The following is a 21,938-nucleotide window of genomic DNA, read 5'->3' on the forward strand; positions in this document are numbered from 1 at the left end:
AACAGGATACTGACATTGATATTGAATGCTGGCATTGTCCAATACCATGACTGGGAGCAATGAACAAACTTCTGAATGAACTCAATGGGTCTGTGGAGGGAATAGACAGACAATGTTTTGGGTCAGGACCCTTCTAACTAATGGACTGAGGTGAGAGATTTGGAAAAGAGAGGTAGAGGTGGGACAAAGCCTGGCAAGTGATATACTGATACAGGTGAGCGGGGGGGATGATTAGCTGATGGGCGGAGTAAGTGACAAAGATTGGAGATGTAAGGAGACAAACGGGTGTTAGATAATGCTCCTGTCCTACTTAGGAAACCCGAACGGAAACCTCTGGAGACTTTGCGCCCCACTCAAGGTTTCCGTGCGGTTCCTGGAGGTTTTTGTCAGTCTCTCTACCTGCTTCCACTACCTGCAACCTCCGGCAACCACCTGCAACCTCCGGGAACCGCACGGGAACCTTGGGTGGGGCGCAAAGTTTCCAGAGGTTTCCGTTCAGGTTTCCTAAGTGGGACAGGGGCATAAGGAAATAAGAGGAGGTGTGAAATGTAGAGCGGGACGTAAGGATGTGTGTGCAATGGGACAGGGGATCCGAAAAAGAGGAGGGATAAAAGAGATATGATGGACTGGGATGGGAGCTTTCTCCCTCCAAATCCATCAGTCTGAAGAGGGGTCCTGACCCAAAACATTGTCTGTCCACTCCCTCCGAAGATGCTGCCGGATCTGCTGAGTTCCTCCAGCATTTTGTTTTTTTTGCCCACAGTTCCAGCATCTGCAATCTGCCTCCGCCAGGTGGTGAAGGCAGTGCAGAGGGTGGTGAAAATTGCCCAACGCATCACCGGTTCCACGCTCCCCTCCATTGAGTCTGTCCAAAGCAAGCGCTGTCTGCGGAGGGCGCTCAGCATCGCCAAGGACTGCTCTCACCCCAACCATGGACTGTTTACCCTCCTACCATCCGGGAGGCGCTACAGGTCTCTCCGTTGCCGAACCAGCAGGTCGAGGAACAGCTTCTTTCCGGCGGCTGTCACTCTACTACACAACGTACCTCGGTGACTGCCAATCACCCCCCCCCCCGGACACTTATTATTTTTTTTTATTCAAATCGTTTGCTATGTCGCTCTTCAAGGGAGATGCTAAATGCATTTCGTTGTCTCTGTACTGTACACTGACAATGACAATTAAAATTGAATCTGAATCTGAATCTGAATCTTGTGCCGCCGTGACTGGGAATCCGTCTGAGCCTACACCTAGCATACATTTCAGGGAGGTGTCAATACATAAAGATACTAAACTACAACTCTCTTTTACCTGCCGGTCTTGTTCTGAAAGTTCAAAGGGCACAGTCACAGCCAGCTGACTGGCCCAGTTGCCATTAGCAGATCTTTGCTCTTTGATTGGGTTTATTTACACTCAGGTAGTTGGCCATAAACTGTATGCCAAACCCCAGAAGCTTCCTAAATGATCACCTTGGTGACAGTTTCCAGGAAGTTCAGCAATTACTTTTGATATCTGCTAAGGATTTTTAGGAGCTTAGTGTAATCAGGAAATATTGCCCTTGTCCCTTATCTGCAAAGTGCTTAGATAGTCCCTTCAGCTGAACAACAAAAATAAATTGTCGGCTTTTAATTGCATTACGAAGAAAGAAGTCGACAGATGGTGGTATGACTATCCTTATTAGCTTGCCACATGGAAGTCATCACAAGAAGCCTCATGTACAACCTCACCCACCCAGAGGTTGAAGAGCTCCACCAAGAGTCAAAATGCATATCCCACCCATTAAGAAAGACAATGGTACACAAAGTGATGGAGTAACTCAGCGGGTCAGACAGCATCTCAGGAGAACATGGATAGGTGACATATTCTGGCCTCGACCCGAATCTTTACCTATCCATGTTCTCTGAGGAAGCGTCTCAACCCGAAACGTCACCCATTCCTTCTCTCCAGAGATGCTGCCTGATTTGCTGAGTTACTCCAGCATTTTGTGTTCCTTTTGTGCATTAACTGACATTTGCAGCCTTTTGTTTCTGCAAGAAAGACAATGGACGTATGTGACGATTCACGTGTGAAAAACAGCACACAGAATGATGGTCTCAGGAGTACCTATACCCACGGTCAACACTGCAGTCATCAGATTGACCTTCTTGAGAGTGAACCTGTAAGAAGGGACTGACCCGGATAAAGTCCCCCAGCTCTGTTCTCAGAACCTGCATGGCAGAAGTATTCACAGACATCTTCAACTTCTTAATTCAATCTAAGGTTCAAATCTTAGATTTAAGAAGGCCACTGGCATTCCGGTGTTAAATAAAAGCAAAGTAATGTGCCTGAATGATGCCACCCGTGACTCTGATGTCCACAGTCATGATGTGCTTTGAGAGGCTCATCATGGTACACCAACTCCAGCCTACCAGAAAACCTTGACCCACTGGATTGTTTCCCACTGAATGGGTCCATGGCAGATGCCATTTCTTTAGCCCCATACTCATTCTTGGAACATCTGGCTAACTGGGACAGCTACATCAGACTCGTATTTATTGACCATAGCTCTGTCTTCAACACCATAGTTCCAACCAAACTTTTCTCCAAACTCCTGGACCGAGGTGTCCTTATTACTCTTATTGTTCGATCTGTTGGATTTGAATTGAACTGAATTGAATATTTTATTGTCACATGTGACAAGATGCAGTAAAATTCTTTGCTTGCATACCCAAGGTATGCAGCTAGTCACCCATAAAAGGCGCTTACAAAGTTACAAATTCTCCCCCGCCCTCCATGCCAAGACCCCTTTTGTTCTCCCCCCTTCCCCCTCCCTCACACCAGTCCCCCCGCCAGGCCCACGTTGTTCTTCCACCTCCCTCCCTGCGGTCCGCCCACGCCGGGTACTTCTTCGTTCTTTCCCTCGGCAGCGTCGTCCTCCGCTTCCGCGTGTCCGTCCTCGTCCGTCCGTCAGTCGGCGCCATCAACGGCCGCCGCACCAGCCTTTCCATTATCGAGCCGAGTCCTCTCCAGATGCCTACGTGGACTGCTGACCCAGAGGAGTCCCGATACAGAAGAGTTTCTTTCAGTAACCTTATGCTAAAGTAACGTTATTAATGCCCATGGGTTCACCAGAGAGTTGTTCGGAAAGATTTCTAAACTGAGCTTCCTCCAAAGTGTTTAAGCATTCTCATGATAACATTTTATCATTTTTAATGAAATATATTGTTCTACTGATTTGGAGCTGAAATTGGATTTTGAACTGAATTTCATTCCCATTAGCAGATAATATCTGATCAAACATGCAATTAAACTGACTGTACAGATTATTTCAGCATGGTTACCCCAAACCTGTTCAACAAAATACATGCAAACATGATTTCTTTCTTTCCCAGTTATCAATCTGAAACATTAATCCTATTTTTCTTTCCATAGATACTGCCTCTAAATTACTTCCACTGCTTACTTAATTATGAATTTCAGCTATTTCCCAATTCAGGTCGATGGGCTTACTGGCCTATAGTTTCCTGCTTTCTCTCTCCTTCTCCTTGATAATGTAAACTGAATGTATGGCTTTCTCAAACTCAATGAGGTTACTCCAGAATGTTGGGGATTTTGATAGATTACAACTGATGCATTCACTTATTTCAGGACACACGGATACAGGCCATTGGTTTCTCCCTAACCTGTTGGTACAAATCTTCTGGCTCACTGCTTCCCCCTCATTTCCCCCACTTCATGTTTTCTAGATGATTGTTTTGGTTTCCTCCAGGTGCTCCAGTTTCCCCCCACATCCCAAAGAAATGTGTGATTGTAGGTTAGTTAGTCATTGTAAATTGGCGCTAGTGTGTAGGCGAGTAGCGAATAATCTGGAGGAATTTGATGGGATTGTGAGTAGAATGAAAATTGAATTACTGTAAATGGGTGTCTGTTGGTCAGCTCAGAGTTAGTGAACTAACCGTAAGCCCTTTTTCTGAGCTGTATGCCTCCAAAACTGCACAATTTGATGACTATACATGAAGAATTCAAAAATGACTGCTTTTGTCTTCATTAAGGTCCTAATACATGATGTATATTTACACTTCACTGTTTCTCTGTCTGGCATTTTACCACATAGTACCATGCTTTTGTCTGCACTCATTCTGAATGTCATCTGCTCCACCAGCCTCTATGTTTAAGTGTTGGTTTGGAGAGCAGTGCATATGTTGAAGGTTCCTGTTGCTTGTGCTTTATTCTGTCCTTGTTACCCTGAACTTGCTCATCTCTCAATCTCCATGATGAATCTGGCTGCTCCTTTATCTTGGACAATCTCTGCTTGTGCTCCATCAGTTAGAGGCACTTTCTCTAACTGATGGAGCACAAGCGCTGTCTGCGGAGGGCGCTCAGCATCGCCAAGGACTGCTCTCACCCCAACCATGGACTGTTTACCCTCCTACCATCCGGGAGGCGCTACAGGTCTCTCCGTTGCCGAACCAGCAGGTCGAGGAACAGCTTCTTTCCGGCGGCTGTCACTCTACTCAACAACGTACCTCGGTGACTGCCAATCCCCCCCCCCCCCCCGGACACTTATTATTATTTATTCAAATCGTTTGCTATGTCGCTCTTCAAGGGAGATGCTAAATGCATTTCGTTGTCTCTGTACTGTACACTGACAATGACAATTAAAATTGAATCTGAATCTGAATCTTCCTACAGGTGTCATCCCATGGAAGGCCACCAGCATAATCCAGGATGAGTCTCACTCCATCCACTCCCACTACTCTCTCCCATCAGACAAGTGGTACAGAAGTGTGAAAACGCACACCTCCAGGTTCCGGGACAGGTTCCTTCACTGCTGTTATCAGGCAACTGAACCACCCTATCAACAATTAGAGAGCAGTCCTGAGCTACTATATTCCTCACTGGAGACACTCAGACTATCTTTAAGAAAGAACTGCAGATGCTGGAAATATCGAAGGTAGACAAAAATACTGGAGAAAGCGAAGGAATAGGTGATGTTTTGGGTCGAGACCCATCTTCAGACGGATGTGGAGGTTGGGGTGGGAAGAAGAAAGGAAGAGGCAGAGACAGTAGGCTGTGGGAGAGGTCGCCTACTGTCTCCGCCTCTTCCCTTCCGCTTCCCACCCCCCCCCCCCCCCCCCCCACCTCCACATCAGTCTGAAGAAGGGACTCAACCCGAAACATCACCTATTCCTTCACTCCAAAGATGCTGCCTCTCCCGCTGAGTTTCTCCAGCATTTTTGTCTACCTCAGACTATCTTATCTTGCACTAACTTATCTTGCACTAAACGTTATTCCCTTTATTTAATATCAGTGCACTGCGGATGGTTCAATTGTAACATTGCATAGTCTGACTGGTTGGTTGCTGACTTGTAGCACGCAACAAAAGCCTTTCACTCTACCTCAGTAAACTAAATATGAAGCATCCTGACACTTTCCGGTCTCCCTTGTCTATCTATGACCTGACATAGGTCTCCCTTGTCTATCTATGATATATTATATTCTCAAATCCATTTTGGGATGTGGTTATTATCATGTAATAATAAAATCAATTATCAATTAAACTTCCCTCATATTTTTGACCTTCGTTTCCCAGCTTAAGTTAAAATTTGATTAATGATTAAATAATTATCATTTTTTTTAATTAATTAAACATTTTATTGATAACCCCTCCCTCACATCACTGAATGTCCTTGTTCTATCCTTTACAGGCACTCCATGGAAATACCACTTTGCACTGTACTCCAGACACATAAGCCTATTTTATTATTTTTGTTTAAATCAGTCTCAAACCTAGTGTGTTCTGAACTAACTATCCTGCTTAAATGCCTTATTTCTGCAATAGATTTGAGCAGTTTTAGCTTACAATTTACAAAGGCAACCATTAAAGGTAATATCTTCCTTCATGATCTCACAGTTAGACATTTTGCGGAACACCTTCACTCAGCCCGCCTGAACCTACCTGATCCCCGGTTGCTGGACACTAATTCTCATTCCCATTCTTACACAAACCTTTCTGTCCTCGGTCTCCTCCATTGTCAGAGTGAGGCTAAATGCAAATTGGAGGAACAGCATCTCATATTTCGCTTGGGCAGCTTACAGCCCAGTGGTATGAATTCTGATTTCTCCCACTTCAAATAGCCCCGGCATTCCCTCTTTCTCTATCCCTCCTCCATCTAAGTCGCACTAGCTTCTCATTTTTACCCTACAAACATCTAATAATGACCTGCTTTCTTTATCATCATTACTCTCTTGCATGTCTGAAGAAGGGTTTTGGCCCGAAACGTTGCCTATCTCCTTCGCTCCATAGATGCTGCTGCATCCGCTGAGTTTCTCCAGCATTTTTGTCTACCTTATTACTCTTTTGCATATCTGACATTCATTGATCTTTATCTCTCCACATCACCGTCTATATCTCTCGTTTCCCTTATCCCTAACCAGTCTGAAGAAGGGTCTCGACCGAAATGTCACCCATTCCTTCTCTCCCGAGATGCTGCCTGTCCCGCTGAGTTACTCCAGCTTTTTGTGTCAATCTTCGGTTTAAACCAGCATCTGCAATTCCTTCTTACACAGCTCACTTAGTTATCTGTTTAGCTTTACAACTGATCTTTAGTTCCATAAGATTTACTTATCTGTTGATTTATGGAAACAGACACAAAATCCACTGCCATCAGATATAAAGTCCTGATCTGATTCCTGATGCACATGAAGCTATCGGTTCAAAACCACCTCTAAATATAATTTTACAACTTGATATCACACCAGGTGCATTACAACACCAGCCACACTGAAGCACCATTTTTGAAATCCCCTGGTGTTTCATTAGATCTCCTGAAAAATATATACACTTCCATCTGTGATTTCAAGCATGAAAAATTAATCACTTGGGGTGGTTCACATTCCTTAGTTATTCACCTCGGTAGCAATGCAATCACGGTATACCTGCAGTCTGGAATAATGTAAGTGTATAAGACAGAGGTTATGGGGAGAAGGCAAGAGAATGGGGTTAGGAGGGAGAGATAGATCAGCCATGATTGAATGGTGGAGAAGACTTGATGGGCCAAATGGCTTAATTCTGCTCCCATCACTTATGAGCTTATGACCTTATGACCTTATGGCCATAAGAAGACATAGGAGCAAAATTAGGCCATTCAGTCCATCAGGCCTACTCCAACATTCAATCTTGGCTGATCTAATTTTCCCTGTCAACCTCATTCACCTGCCCTCTCCCCTTACCTTTGATGCCTTTACTTATCAAGAACGCATCAATCTCAGCTTTAAAAATACCCAATGACATGGCCTCCATTGCCATCTCCATTGCATCCCACAGATTCATCACCCTCTGGCTAAAATATATGTGGTTTATTGTGTCTAGGTTGTGTTTACGATCTACACTATAATCGAATCTCCCAATATTGACGCTTTTAAATTCCATTCCAAACCTAAAAGATGTGACAATGCATGGAGAAGGGACCTTACCTGATAAGGAACATTCACAATGGGCCATTCTAGGCATTATCCATGTAACAGCTGAAGAAAAATTCTATCACTGCTAAGCTATGACCATAGTGAAACTGAAACTTATCGAGGACTTTGAATATTTCAAAATTTCCCTGATTTCAAAGAGTTTTAAAAACCAATGAGAGGCTTAAAGCAAATTACTAAATCAACATTATTCAATATTAAAAAGAACATTAAAACAGTTTTATTGATTGAAAATATTTAACATCTCAATTATTTGATTAAAAAACGCATACGACATAATATTTATCATTGCACCCCACAGTTGTACATTATGTGCCAATGTTGGATTCCATGCGGGGTCTAACTGTGGAACACAATCACAAATAGCAGCCAGCAAAGTATTAGCAGAGGGATCATGAATATGATGGCAGCAATCATGGCTGTTCATTGCGAAATTAGCTCATCTTCCAGCAAAGATCACCTTGCAGTTCAAAATTATTTTATTGACTGGGATTTCTATCTGTTCATTACAAAATCTTAGCTTGTGCCGTGGCAGCCAGAACAGTTTTGCAAGAATTGTACACATTTAATGTATACTCGAGAACAATGGAGTGGTTGAGCATGGCAGTGAATTCCACAGATTCATCACACTCTGGTAAAAATACAGTATGTGTGGTTTATTGTGTCTATGTTGTGTTTACGATCTACACTGTAATCAACCTTGGTCGAGCTGGTAAAGCTGGTGCCTCAGAGCCCGAGACCAGGGTCAATGCTGCCTTCAGGTGCTGTCAGTGTGGAGTTTGCACGTTCTACCTGTGGCAGCATGAATGAATGAATGAATGAATGAATACTTTATTGTCACATGTGACAAGTCACAGTGAAATTCTCCGCTTGCATACCCAAAGTATCCAAATGGTCGTCACATAAGGGCGCTGATGGTCACAAAGTATACTCACTATTTGCACCAGGTCCCTCTTTGTTTTCCCCCCCCCCCCCTCCCCGCCACACCGGGTCCAAATTGTCCATTGTTCTTCCCCTCCCCCATGCCAGGTCCTCCTTTATTCCTTCCCTGGTGCTATGTTCCAGGTGCTTTGGTTTTGTCTCCCATCCCAAAGACATGAGGGTTTGTAGATTATTTAGCCTCCAAATATTAGCTCCAGTGCGTAGGAAAAGGATGAGAAAGTGAAATAACTTAGAACTAGTGTGAATGGGTGGTTGATGGCCATCATGGACTCAGTGGGCCGAAGGTCCTGTTTCCATGCTGTATCACTAAATTAAAAACTAAATTATTACTATTTCTAACTGGAGAAGCCAAACTAAATTAACTACATCTTACTGTCCTGCATCATTACAAAAGGTCCACATGGCACATTGTTTTCAAAGATCTTTAACCTGAACAATATGCTCTCGATCACTAACTGCCTGAAGCCTGATCTCTCATATATAGAAGTATAAATATAAAAAGTGCCATCATTTACTAAAGCTTTCACTGTACCACAAAAAGGCTTTGGGATGTTTACTTGAAATCAGACGTTGTGGGCATTTTGGTCTTTTAGTAACATGAGAGTTAGTTTCACGTTCTATTTTACAGTTGCAGATAGCCTGAGTGATGTGCTCCCAACCACTTAAACACACAAAACAAGCACAGAATTAAATAGGTGCACATTGATCCGTGTTCTAATCCTATCACAGGGCTAAACTTGGCATCCAGGATTTTGTCCGTTAGCTGCTGCTGCTGCTATTGCAGCTGTCACTCTTGATTATATGTTATCATCCATTGCTTTGCACTTTGTGGCCCCAATTCTGAGCATATTTGTGGGATTATTTTTGCATGTTTGCACAACAGTCTTGTTTTAATATATTCTATTAGAACAGCATTCCTCCTCTTCAGTATTAACATTTTATTGAATGTCATAGAAAATAAACGGAGGGATATAATCCCTCTCATATCCTCACATGGCACAGTGGTGCAGCGGTAGAGTTGCTGCCACATAGTGCCAGAGACTCGGGTTCAATTCTGACTACGGGTGCTGTCTGTACGGAGTTTGCACATTCTGTCTGTGATCACATGGATTTTCTCCAGGTGCTCCAGTTTCCTACCACATCCCGAGGACATGCAGGCTTGTAGGTTAATTGACTTTGGTAAAAATTGTAAACTATCCCTAGTGTGTAGGATAGTGGGTATGCTGGTTGGCATGGGCTCAGGGGACTGAAGGGCCTGTTTCCAGACTGTATCTCTATCGAATGTTGAAAGTCTCAGATATGTAACATCATGATGCACTTGCCGTCTGTGATGAAAATGACTGACAAATAATAATCTTTGTTTGGATAAGATTATGCAGTTATAGTAGCTTAATAGGACTTTAGAAGGAAGATTGTCATACATTACACGACAAGAAAGATGTTTGGCACAATCTCTGCCCTTCTAAAGCGGTCTGCAGCCAACAAGGCACTTTAGAAGTATAGGCAAAAATATAATATGGGAAACAAGGAAGTCAATTTCCCCACAGTAAATTCCCATAAAGAGAACCTTAAGATAGACACAAAAACTGGAGTAACTCAGCGGGTCAGGCACCATCTCTGGAGAAAAGGGATAGGTGATGTTTTGGGTCGAGACCCCTCTTCAGACTGCACTTGGTATCTTATGGACTAATAGTGTCATAGAGTGTGGAAACAGGCCCTTCGGCCCAACTTGCCCACACCAGCCAACAAGTCACAGCTATGCCAGTCCCACCTGCCTGCGTTTGGCATATATCCCTCCATACCTATCCTATCCATGTATCTGTCTAACTGTTTCTGACACGTTGTGATAGTCCCTGCCTCAACTGCCTCCTCTGGCAGCTCGTTCCATACATCTGCCACCCTTTGTGTGAAAAAGTTATCCCTCAGATTCCTATTAAATCTAAATAATAATAATAATAAGATAAATAATATTGATTTATTTATGGAGCAATCGGGGACAGGACGTAAAAAGCTGTAGTTGGTCAATATGTGAAGGGTTTTTTTTGTGGTTAACGTGTTCAACTCTGGTTTGCAGAGTGTCTCTCCGGCAGGTCGCCACTGGGTGGCGTGTCGCTCACTCACTGGCTGGTGGAGCCACTAGATGACACGATGCATCTTCGGTCGTGTTTCACTCCTGCAACAGTCATTCCTCAGTTAACTCGTGTCGTGCAACAAGATCTTTGCTGCGTTTTTTTTAATCGTTTATTTTTTTTCCTCCGTCGAATAGTAGCGCTCGTTTACATTTAGAAAATGCAATAATTTCAGCGCGGGACATTCCGTGACATTTAATGACATTCAAAAAATATACTCAGTACCAATCGAAGTCAATTTGGTGAAAAGACGGAAGTAAAGTGCGTGTGTTGTGTCAGTGCAGCGTGCCATATGTTCATAAGCAGTTTCAATGGTGGTGCCGGTACTTGCTTGATCGAAATGCAATGCATAGGTTACTCAGATAAACATTTGTGTGCAGGGAAATGTAGCCACAATAATGCCGGGTTAATCTGCTGGCTAGGGGACACCTCGAAAACATCTTATAATGGCAAATCGCTTAATGAAAGAGACATTAAAAGGACAGCATTGTTGTTGTTAAACGCAGAGCTGCTGTGCATGTTTGTATATCCTCTCTACGATCCCATTTAAACAACAGCTAAGTGTAAACTTTGTGCTAAATTTCGGTTTTCTGCTTCTCAGAGCACGCTTTGGAATGATCACGTAGCGCATTCGGATATCATTCAACATAGAGAATTGTAAATGTTTTCTGAAAGGACAGAATTCAACTCTCGAGGCATTGAAATTGAACTTTAGCTCAAATTTGCCACAGAACAGAACTCGTCCTTTTTTAAAGCCCTGTCAAATTAAAATCTCGACAGGAGATCAAGTGGTTTAATTTGACGATGTTAGCTGAGAGCACCACAGGTTTTGTTTTTACTATTGGAGAGTGGAGTGAGTTCACCATATTTGATATCGTATACTTACGGGCAAAAAAATGTTCTACAAACCGTGCTGTAAATATAACCGCCTTATAGTTCCACTTCGCCTTAACGTAAAAGCTCTCAGCTCTCTTTGATAATTCACATTTGTCGTATTTAGGCGTTTGCCCAAGTCATGCTTGCATACTGTTAAAGCAGTAGCCAAGAAGCCTCGATCCAGCCTGGGCTCTGATTGACAAGAAGCGAAACTATCATTATCAGCCCAGGACAGGAACCCACAGTTTAAATGTAAGGTAGACACAAAGTGTTGGAGTAACTCAGCTGGTCAGGCAGCATCTCTGGAGGAAAAGTATATGTGGCGTTTCGGGTCGGAACCCTTCTTCAGACTGCCCAGATAACATGTTTCTAAAGGCCCGTTTTGTTTTCATTTTAGTTTTGATTTAGAACATTTTGTTGTACCTCCTGAAAAACCACCGAAATGAAGCATTTTCAGCGCTATTGCAAACATAAGTTTCATTTTATATATATATATATATATATGTTTGTTATAGTGCTATATATATATATTTATATATAGGAATGAACTGCAGATGCTGGTTTAAACCGAAGATAGACACAAAATGCTGGAGTAACTCAGCGGGAGAGTCAGCATCTCTGGGGAGAAGGAATGGGTGACGTTTCGGGTCGAGACCCTTCTTCAGACTAGATAACTACTTTGTCGTCTGAAGAAGGGTCTCGATCAGAAGCGACACCCATTCCTTCTCTCCAGAGATGTTGCCTGTCCCACTGAGTTACTCCAGCTTTTTGTGTCTATCTTTAGTGGAAAATATATATATTGAACAGAGAATACACATTAATCACATTAACGAAACGTGCCTTTTATTCATTTACAAATCCATGGAATTCCTGCTTGTAATTTCAAAGGTTTCAGGAAGTTATTACCGTGTCTCCATTTAGAAACAGGTTTCTGTGCTTTTCGGTTTCTCCGATACCTTTGTTTTTAAGTTTTTTTAAGGGCTCTTTTGAAATTGTTAGAAAATAAGAAGAAGAAAGTTATCTTACAGCAATAATTGAGTAGAAGACATCGATTTAAACGCACACGGACACGGAGATTTGGCTTAAATTACACGTAGCGTTTTCCTTGCTGGTTCCTGTTACTTTGGACTCCAGAGGGTTCTTTTTTTCACAATAGTCCCAGCCAGAAATATGGATCTTCTCCGCCCTAGAAAAGGTAGAAAGTTGCACCGTGGCAGGTGTCTGCAGCAGGTGTGTTCACCTGCAGTGGATGGAAGGTACGCTTATCCTGGGTTTGTAGCGAATCGTCGACGCAGCTCACAGTCACCTCAGTTGCGTTTCCATTGAATGATGTGCCAAAAAAATTCTCATGTCTGCCTCTCTATTCCACCTTGATTTATTACATAAAAATACCAAAATATGTCATCACCAGAGTAATTAATTAATACAAATCTGCATTCTGCATCGGCAATTAGTGGAGAAGGGTGTAGTAAAATGGCTTAGATTCAACTGTTTCATTTAAACGCTCCTTCAAGCAGAAAGATACGATGGACGATGATATAAATATATTTTTCCTTTCGTCTGTGAACTACATAAAATACTCAAATGTGACGTATATATTTAAAGCACTATAACGTTTTAAGCATTATTAAAATAAAATAACAACAAGTCTGAAGTATAGGTTCTCTATCTTTATATGGTGAAGATTACTGAAGCAAATCGCTGCCTAATTCCCTCTGCTCCCTGCTCTATAAAGACTAATCCTAAATGTCGGGCTGGCAGATGCGTCTTCCTGTACTTCTTTAAAGTGTCCATTATGTTGCTGCGTTAATATATTTTGCTCCAACTATTAATTGCATTTTTCCAATTGAAAATATATTGCACTGGTACAAAACACTCTGGTATGAAGTCGCGATCGGGCGGTAAATGTGCCGCAGGTGCTGGGATTATATATCGTCAACTTCTAAAGTTACAGGGAACTTGTCACGTGCTGATCGCCTCCTGTTTCTGGACAACGGGAGCTGTTTATGGTGCTGCAGTTCAAAATCGTCTGTTTATGGGCGATCTCTCCGGCGGTTTGTGCCCGTGAGCGTGTGTGTGCGCGCATCTCTGCTAATGTTCCTGTGTGTTCATGCTAGGAGTGTATTTTCCGAATGTTTATCAGTGCCAGTGTGTTTGTCTGCTTGTGTGCCGTATGCTTTTGTGTCCTCCTGTACATATGTGCATACGCATGTTCCTGTATCGTTGTGAATGTGTGTGTGTGGTTCGATTTGTATGCGTTTATTTATTTGTATTGGCAGCGGAGGAGTAGTATGCATGTGTTCAACTATTTGTCTCTATGCGGCATGTGAATGTGTGTAGTTAGCACCAGACCACGGGAAGACTAAATTCAAATACATGGCAAGGTAGGGAGACTGTTTCCTCAGTTCTGTTGGCAGAACAGAATATCCGTCCTGATGTCTGTGTGACATGTCAGGGATTAGTACTGCTTACGATGCGCTTTATCTGGTGAAAACACTTAGCAGCTACCAGGTTATGCAAAGCACAGCAGCACAGAACTGCTGCTTTTCGCCTGGAACTTCTTGTCCCTGTATCGATCGGAAATACGCTTCGAATGCGGATTCTTAACTGATAGTAAAACGAGGAACAGCGCCCGCATTAAAACAGGCAAATGAAATGCAACACAAACAGAACGGGATTCTCTTTCTGTCCGATTAAAAATGCGTGCACTTATGATTTCGTTTATTTTGATGGTTAAATAATTGAGCTACTTAAAACAAGGAACAACGTGTATGATGCGCGTCTATATTCTATCTGTGCGTCCGAGAAAAATCTGGAATTAAGTTATATAAATAAAATAATAAGATTAGAATCTTAAATTGAAAATACAATTAGTGCATTTCCAAAAAAAAACGGCTCAACCTGCGATGAACATAAACGCAATAAAGTATTGTCTTAAATTACTGAGGCAATGCGACTAATTGGGGGCAGTTTTTCTGGTACACGATAGCTTACAACATCTTTTTTGATAAATTCTATTTTTTCGTTCTCGCAGGTGCAATATGAATCAATTATCTTAATTAAGATAATGCCGTGCACCCAAGAGATTTAAATCGGGTGAATTTTGCACGGTGGACAACTGGATTGGATCTTTAATATGATTCCTGCCTGTTCCAAGTGAAGCAGTGGATGGGGCACGGAAGGAGAAAAGTTGATAAAAAATAATTCTGCGTTTATTATTTTATTTATTTATATGCATGCAAATGTTAAAAGGGAACAAAAAGAACCACTTGGGCCCATTAGCAGCGATTCATGAATTTAAAAAAATCAAGCAAGTATGTTGTCAAATTAAGAACTCCCGCCTAGTTGCAAACCGACAGAATAATGAGAGACAATGGAAAAAACATCCACCAAATACACTTTGGCTCAGCACTGTCGTTTGATCGCTTAATAAGTCGAAATGAGCACCGCATCAATCCAAGTAAGGTTGGAATTATTCAGACAAGATATATTCAGGCCAACTCTTGAAAATAATTAATTTTCCAATTAGGACACAAACGCAACCGTTTTATTTTTTTAAGGGGGGGTGATGCTGATTTCAGGGTACAGTTGGTACTTAGAATAATAATGGAGAAAATAATCAATTATATTTTGTTCCAATCGCATGGATGCCTTTTCACATTCCCCCCCTTTCCAACGGTCAGTTTGGCGACCTTCGCATTATTGTTTAAAACCCCAACAGAAGTGAGCATATTTGGACGTTGGATTTGTTTGCCCATTCGTGAAAAGGCTTTTGTTTGCGTGCGTGCGGCTCGCGTGCCGGGGGAAAAAACGCCTCATTAGGGCGAAAGCCAAAAACTTTCTTGCATCAATGTCTCTGCAATCACCTCATTTACCCTTCTCCCCAAAGCAACTCGCCGGTTCCAAGTAAACTTTCCCGCTGTTATGTGTTTTTTTTTGTGTGCAAAGCACTTTGAATCTAAATATAAATGAAAGTGCTTATTTTGTTGGGGGAAAGACCTTGCACTTCTGTCGACGGGGCAACAGATTTGTCAACGCCTGGGTCAACAATAAAACCTGCTTAATTCCAAACTATTTAACTTTGCAAACTGACTGATCTTTGAATGGATCAGCTGCTTCGCTTCAAATATAATTTGTATTCAACAACCAAAAATAAAAGAGAAACTTCAGCCGAAACAATGCAATATTCAAGAGGGTGCAATTGTGGATGCGGCCCGTCTCCATTCATGTGCATTTATACGAGTGGGAGGAGGAGGAGGGGAGGGGAGGGAGGGTTTGGGATGGGTGCAAGCGGCTGCCCGTTTACAGCAGAGGGTGAACAGGTCCGCTGAACCGCTCGCCGGCGACAGATGGTCCACAAAAGGCAATGGGGAGCCGCACGCGCCGGCGGAATACAAATACGCCGGCCACGTGACGCCTCCCCCTCCCCCCCGCGTGACGTCACGCGCGCCATATGGCGAGAGGGCGGAGGCGTCCTTTCCTCGTCGACGCGCCGCCAGTGCGCACGCGCGCCACCCCCGGCGACGGGGCAGCGAGGCGGCGACGCCTTTTTTTCGCACCTTCCGCCCCTATAAAGCGGCGCGCGGCGGCCGCCAGCGCCAGTCCGCAAAGAAGCCTGACCTGCAAGTGCACCGCGCAGGTTATGAGTCTACCCTAGACTCCATAAACTCGCAAGGTATTTTTTGTTGTTGTTGTAAAGTCTTAACATCAGACTGCAAATTATTAATGCAGTATAATTAATAATTTGCAAATTATTAGTTATGTTTACAGCGCTTAATTTGACCCCTGTAACTGATTTAAACGCTAGCCTCAGTTTTGCCTTCAATTACTAGTTTGCAGAATTTACGAATGAAGTTGATGCTTTGATTTTGGTGGCCAGTGAGGACTGACATTGAATGCTGCAACAATTTGCGCAAACCATGTCTCTTTATACATTATTAATTTGGGGGTGCAGCGTGCAGGAGAGTGGCGTGAGAGATGGGAGCATATGCTACCTGTTACAGTGTCAGGAGACGACGGAGCGCACTGGATGAAATAGTTGCATCGCTGGTGCACAGATCGGGATGTACAAATACATAAATCCGATGCCGCTCACCCGGGCGCCAGCTGTAGCATTTTGTTTAAAACGCGGATTTAGTTGGGCATTGAATTGATGCTGCTGCAGTAAAACCAGCGGATGGGGATGTTTATTAGAGACCCAATTGTGCACCTGATCCCAGTGGATTACAGCGCTTGCGTGCACTCCTAGGGATTTCAGAGATTTTATTTTGCACCGCAAAAACCGTCCTCGGAAATTTACTGCACGATGTCTGTGCTGATCTTTGAAGAAATCGGTCAATTTTATTCCCCCACTACTGTAAACATTTTTGTTTACAAGTAGTTTCCACTCCTTGCTGTTGAGAATTTGAAATAACAGTTGCGCTGATAGACACACAGGACAGGATTAGATCTGCCAGTCACATTTTATTGTTCCTAATCTGTTCATGCACGTCAACAAAACCATCAATTTATATATCAGTAAGTAGGTCCATATACATCACTGTGTGTGATATAGGGAAAATTCTGCCGTGCTCCCATTTATGTTCAATTTGATGAAAAGGATTGCATGTAGGTTTCTTCTTAACACAAATGTTACGTGAAATGAATCACTTTTTTTTCTGGTAACATGACAGAAATAGATAGAAACAGCGTATGATTCCTACTTAATCCAGTTCCTATGAAATTGTGATTTATTTTTGAGTTCCGTCGTATCTTCCTGTTGACATTCTGCGGATCATGTAATTTATCAACGAGGCAAGGACAGATGTTGGAGCGACACGACCATGCCTTTTGGACATCCTATCTCGTTTTTCAGTGCTTTTGAAGATTCATTTATAATCAATAAACCAAATACAATATCCAGGGCTTTGCGAAATGCATTGTTGCTTCACATCTATAGGCATCGCTCGATCTCGATCATCATCCACGATCTATTTTGGAATCACGGTGTATACAATAAAGGTGCTACGGTTTTACTGTGGAAAGTTTTAAACTTAGTTGAGCATCGGCGGATAATGTGATTGTTGGCGTCGGGTTTTCATTCTGCCTGAAGAATGTACTTTTTGTGTGTGTTTTTAATTGTTTAGGTTTTTAACGGTAACAAAGTCGTACATAGAAAACATGATGCCAGAGATCCAGAGTAATCCCAGCTGGACCGATGACTGTCTCAGTTCCCAGGATGAGCACGAAGTGGAGAAGAAGGACGATGAAAACGAAGCCATGAGCCTGTCCTTCAAAGATGACGGGGTAGAGCTTGATAAAATGGGGGAGGAGGACGACGACGACGACGACGAGGACGACGACGACGATGATGATGATGATGGCGATGGTGGCGGTGATGGTGATGGTGATGAGGAGGAAGTGGACGAGGATGAAGATCAACAGCCTAAACGGCGGGGGCCGAAGAAAAAGAAAATGACTAAAGCCCGACAGGAAAGGTTTAAAATGAGGAGAATGAAAGCGAACGCCAGAGAGAGGAACCGCATGCACGGATTGAACGCAGCACTGGACAGTCTGCGGAAAGTCGTGCCCTGTTACTCCAAAACCCAAAAGCTCTCCAAGATCGAGACTCTGAGACTGGCCAAGAACTACATCTGGGCTTTGTCCGAGATCCTGCGTTCGGGAAAGAGCCCGGACCTTGTCTCGTTTGTGCAGACCCTTTGCAAAGGCTTATCCCAGCCCACCACCAACCTGGTCGCCGGGTGCCTTCAGTTAAACCCGCGAACTTGCCTTCCAGAGCAGAACCAGGACATGCCGCACATGCAGACGGCCAGTGCTTCCTTCTCCGTACACCCATATACGTACCAGTCGCCTGGTCTTCCGAGCCCGCCCTACGGTACCATGGACAGCTCACATATATTCCACGTCAAGCCGCATAGCTATGCCGGGGCACTGGAACCTTTTTTCGAAAGCACTCTCACTGAATGCACTAGCCCGTCCTTCGACGGGCCGCTGAGCCCACCTTTAAGCGTCAATGGGAATTTCACATTTAAACACGAGCCTTCTCAAGAGTTTGACAAGAACTATACTTTCACCATGCACTACCCCGCAGCCTCGCTGGCCGGGCCTCAAGGACACGGCTCCATGTTTTCCGCCGCTACCCCTCGGTGTGAAATCCCCATAGACAACATTATGCCATACGACGCCCACTCGCAACACGAGCGAGTTATGAGTGCCCACCTTAATGCCATCTTCCACGATTAACATGGAAGCCAGCAACAATGTATTGTAAACGAAACGATATTGATGTACTCCTTGAATAGCTCGTTTACACACGGCAGCGCACTTGCTGCGGAGTGCAAATGTTTCACGCTTAAATTAGTACTTGTATTTATTATTGTTACTGCCTTTAGAAACGGGAATTTAAACGGCTTCCTGTTCATCTTCTTAACAATATTATACTTAACGTTGCTCGTCGTGGGCTACATATGGAAGTCGATGTAGCGCTTGATCAGAAAATGGTAATTATCGATCCACATGACAAAATCACAAGCAATAATTAGGAATCTATGCAATTTTTAAACTAATAATGGGCCAATTTAAAAATATATTTTTCAACCAACATTTTACTACTGTAACCTTTCCCATGCTGAATTATTTTGTTGTGGTTTTGTACAGAATTTTTAATAAATTTTTATAAGGTCGATTTCCTATTTTAACCATGCAGCTCCATCACTGTTTTATATCAAAAGTAGGATTATTTATAATTTATACAAAAGTAATTTAATTTTTAACGAGCAGAAAAGTGCTTAGAATAATATTCTGTTGCCTTAGCACTTCTTACCTATATAATCACGCAAGGTTGCACAATCCTAGCCAATTATTTTGCTGCATCAGTCTTTAACTGCTATTAGAACCTTACCTACAAAACAAACATAATGCAAATCGAAAACCAATTAAAAAGACATATCTTTCATAGATCGTATCAAAATGGTATGGCAGTTGCACAAATGTGTATATAATTTTAATCAAATACCAATTTCTGTTTCTTAAAACGGTTGCTTGACTATCACAAATGATTTGCACTGCATTTCTTTAAATCATTTCCATCAAACATTGTCAGAACAGCTAAGCTAATTTGACTAAAACCAGCAAAGGAATTGTTCCAGGTATCAACATTGACTTGACATAATGCACACATAGATATACACACATGGACACATAACACTGCATCTTATCATGATTTGAAAAGCAACAGCTATAATCTGGCTTATTAATGTTGGGCTATATATTTGTTAATTAGTGCAGTAGCTAAAAAGTCTCACATTTATTCAGTAATTAGAACAATAGATATTGCATGTACAATGCAGTCCAGATGAAGTGCTGTTTAAAGTGTAATGCTGGTTCAACTGAAATAAATTGGTACTGTAATTTTGTTTGTAATCCTGTATTTTATGATGTAATGCCACAATGCATTGGGAATTGAAATCAGATTCATCCGGTCCTTTATGGAAATAGTAATCTCATCTTTGTCAAATGTTGCATTTTCATTAAATGTGATTTTCCTTAGTGTATGTAATTCCTATGGGATTATTGTTTTATTTTGATAGCTCATGAAAAGGTGCAAAATTTATTATTTGTTGAATAAAAGCTGATTACAACAAACATTTACTTCCATGGTCTGTTTTATTTTCATTTTGTAGATTAGGGGTCAAGGCAGCACTCACATTTTAACATTTGAGGCTTTTTAAGGAATTGAAGACATGAACTCTTCCTTAGGAATAAAATTGCGCACAGATTTCCAATTTATGCCTCTTCTTCCAAAACAGTGTTGATAATCATGAATTATTCCTTAAAGAGAATTATTCCCTTTGACATATTGTAAACGGTATCTTTACAATCATGAACCACTATCAATGTTTAATACTTCCCCATTTTCCTCAGCTCTTCTCCACCACTTCTGCAACAGGTGGCATCAAAGTTCACTTCCTCAAACTTGGGAAAATAACAATTTAAGGTGGCTTATATTCACTGATAAATCTTTATTGCATTCATGAGAGATATTAAACAATGCAGTGTGGGAAAGAACTGCAGATGCTAGTTTGAATCGAAGGTAGACACAAAATGCTAGAGTAACTCAGCATGACAAGCAGCATCTCTGGAGAGAAGGAATGGGTGACGTTTCAGGGTCGAGAGGGGAGTGTGCGGGACAGATATAATGTAGTCGGAGACAGTAGGACTGGTGGGAGAACTGGGGAGGGGATGTAGAGAGAGGGTAAGCAAGGGCTATTTGAAGTTAGAGAAGTCAATGTTTATACCACTGTGGTGCAAGGTACACAAGCAAAATATGAGGTGATGTTCCTCCAATTTGCGCTGGGCCTCACTCTTATAACACTCTGGCCTCACGCTGACACTCTCTATCCCCTCCCCCTTCCCAGTTCTCCCACCAGTCACAATCTCCGACTACATTCTATCTCTGCCCCGCCCACTCCCCTGACATCAGTCTGAAGATGGGTCTCGAGTAGACCTGAAACATCACCCATTCCTTCTCTCCAGAGATGCTGCCTGTCCTGCTGAGTAAAACGATGCAGTCATGAAATAATGCATGGTGTGCACAGTAATAGTACAAACCAATTTAAAGAATTAACACAATACAAAGTATTCTAACTAATAGAAGGTATCTAATATTTGACATCCTTTTGCTCTTAAAATTATTTTGTAAATATTTTTAGTTGCCACACTTTAAATGCAGCTGAGTTAAACTCGCCTTATTGATTGAAGAGAAAAAATATTACCTTGACATTTATTCTACAAGAAGCCAAGTTTGAACAGTTCACTATACTGGGAATCTGAGGACAACTTCAATTTTTGTTTAAAACTTTTTCTTCTCATCATAAATAGATTATCTGATGTTTTTTTGTAATGTTGAGATTTTTAACTTAATAACTACATTTGCTTAATTCTACTCTTCAAAGGTAACTTTAAATTGATTTACATCTCAGAATTGAAAAAAGATTACAGCATATCAGTGTGTTGTAAAGGCTTTCTATCAAGTTGTCCAAATTCACATTTAAATATATGTAGGTGCTGACACGGAAAATGTTACTCTTTGTTGGAATAAATGTTCTAATGGATAGATTAATTAATATTAATAACTCATTCCTTTAAGATCGCCAATTGTGTATATTAAAACAAAATTAAAGCGTGGGCATCCTAACATCATTATCCACAAGTTATTTGTTTTACAATAACAAGGAATGTCATATCTCCAGAGCAGGGGTAGGGAAAAACTGTGAGGTTGGTAAAGCCTGTCACTCTGCAAACCAGTCAGAGGTACTTAGATATATGTATGGATTTAAAGTCTTTAAAATATAAATATTTTTAAATCCTTTAAAAAATACGTGAGGATCGTCAACATTGAAATTCAATCTTTGGCATTGATTAAAAAAAATACAAAGACTGTACATACAATACATTCAAAAATAATTGCACAACTATAGTTTATGCTTAATATGCAAGATATAATTCTACTAAATAATTGAGATGGTTTTGTAA

General features: G+C 42.0%; 1 protein-coding gene across 1 annotated transcript; it reads left to right on the forward strand.

The window, feature by feature from the left end:
- Positions 1-15,998: 15,998 nt before the first annotated feature.
- On the forward strand, positions 15,999-19,957 carry neurod1 (neuronal differentiation 1). The gene is made up of 2 exons (XM_055637864.1): positions 15,999-16,080; positions 17,531-19,957. Exon 2 carries the CDS (start codon positions 17,565-17,567, stop codon positions 18,645-18,647), a length of 1,083 nt encoding a protein of 360 aa, XP_055493839.1. The 5' UTR covers positions 15,999-16,080; positions 17,531-17,564; the 3' UTR covers positions 18,648-19,957.
- Positions 19,958-21,938: the final 1,981 nt, after the last annotated feature.

This window comes from Leucoraja erinacea, chromosome 7 (assembly GCF_028641065.1).
Source record: "Leucoraja erinacea ecotype New England chromosome 7, Leri_hhj_1, whole genome shotgun sequence".
Classification (NCBI taxonomy): domain Eukaryota; kingdom Metazoa; phylum Chordata; class Chondrichthyes; order Rajiformes; family Rajidae; genus Leucoraja; species Leucoraja erinaceus.

Bases quoted from the DNA above. Each gene is read 5' to 3' on its own strand.
- neurod1 (XM_055637864.1), top strand. From the start codon at position 17,565: ATGATGCCAGAGATCCAGAGTAATCCCAGCTGGACCGATGACTGTCTC.